General features: G+C 47.5%; 1 protein-coding gene across 1 annotated transcript; it reads left to right on the top strand.

The window, feature by feature from the left end:
• The first annotated feature begins 67 nt into the window (after positions 1-67).
• On the top strand, positions 68-712 carry LACBIDRAFT_304205 (uncharacterized protein). Its single transcript, XM_001891006.1, has one exon. It carries the CDS (start codon positions 460-462, stop codon positions 688-690), a length of 231 nt encoding a protein of 76 aa, XP_001891041.1. The 5' UTR covers positions 68-459; the 3' UTR covers positions 691-712.
• Positions 713-864: the final 152 nt, after the last annotated feature.

The raw sequence follows: 864 nt of genomic DNA on the forward strand, positions 1-864 counted from the left end.
GATACTGCGGTGCGATTATTGAAGTCAGAGATAACGGTGAATTTTTTGAGGTTGGACAGCCGCTGGAATTGCACACAGGGAGAATCTGGAGCCAACCAAACACTCAAATGAAGATCCTCCAGAGCCGGGAGTGATGCAAGGGCATCTGTGACTAGAAGAGTTGCCCACTCTGGGTCGTATTCACCCAGATCCCATCTAGTAGAGGAAGGAGTTAATATATTCTCTGAATCCTGGGACTTAACTCACATTATTTGACGAACCCCAACAAGGGAACTGATAGCGGGCAGAAGGAACAACCTAATCTTGGCTTCTTCAAAAGATATAACTCCGTCTTCGTCTGGAGATGGACATAGGTGACCTATATGGAGCTTGGTTGCATATTTAGAAGCAGACGTTGGCTTTGGTTCCGTTGTAACCAGACTCTCGACTTGAGACGAAAGACGTCTGGAGGATAAAGTGATGTTCGACAGAATTTCTGGCTCCACAGCGAAGTTGATTCGTTTGCATACTAAACGGAGAGTCTTGCAATTGTCAACCACCTGCCCAACAAACCTGAGTGAGAACGGCGGCTGGAAAACGGAATGTCGTAGAACTGGAAGCCAACATACCTCAGCACATATTTCTCGGAGAAGCTCCGTAGGCAGCGACAACAACCCGCTCATAGATAACTCAAGGTGCCGAGTTGTGTGAGTTTGCCAGTTTATCGATGGTGTGGATCAATTCCAATCAGGTCTCCGCTCGGAATTGACAAGTCAGATGATCAGAAGGCGCCATCACGTGAAACATACGCGTTGCTGAGCACTGAATGAAGCCATAGACTGAGTCAAGGCGTTCAATTCCGCGATTCGACGTTGGATGCTCANA

The sequence above is a fragment of the Laccaria bicolor genome, genomic scaffold, assembly GCF_000143565.1.
Source record: "Laccaria bicolor S238N-H82 LACBIscaffold_274 genomic scaffold, whole genome shotgun sequence".
NCBI lineage: Eukaryota > Fungi > Basidiomycota > Agaricomycetes > Agaricales > Hydnangiaceae > Laccaria > Laccaria bicolor.

Coding starts and splice junctions, on each gene's coding strand:
- LACBIDRAFT_304205 (XM_001891006.1), top strand. CDS start 460: ATGTTCGACAGAATTTCTGGCTCCACAGCGAAGTTGATTCGTTTGCAT.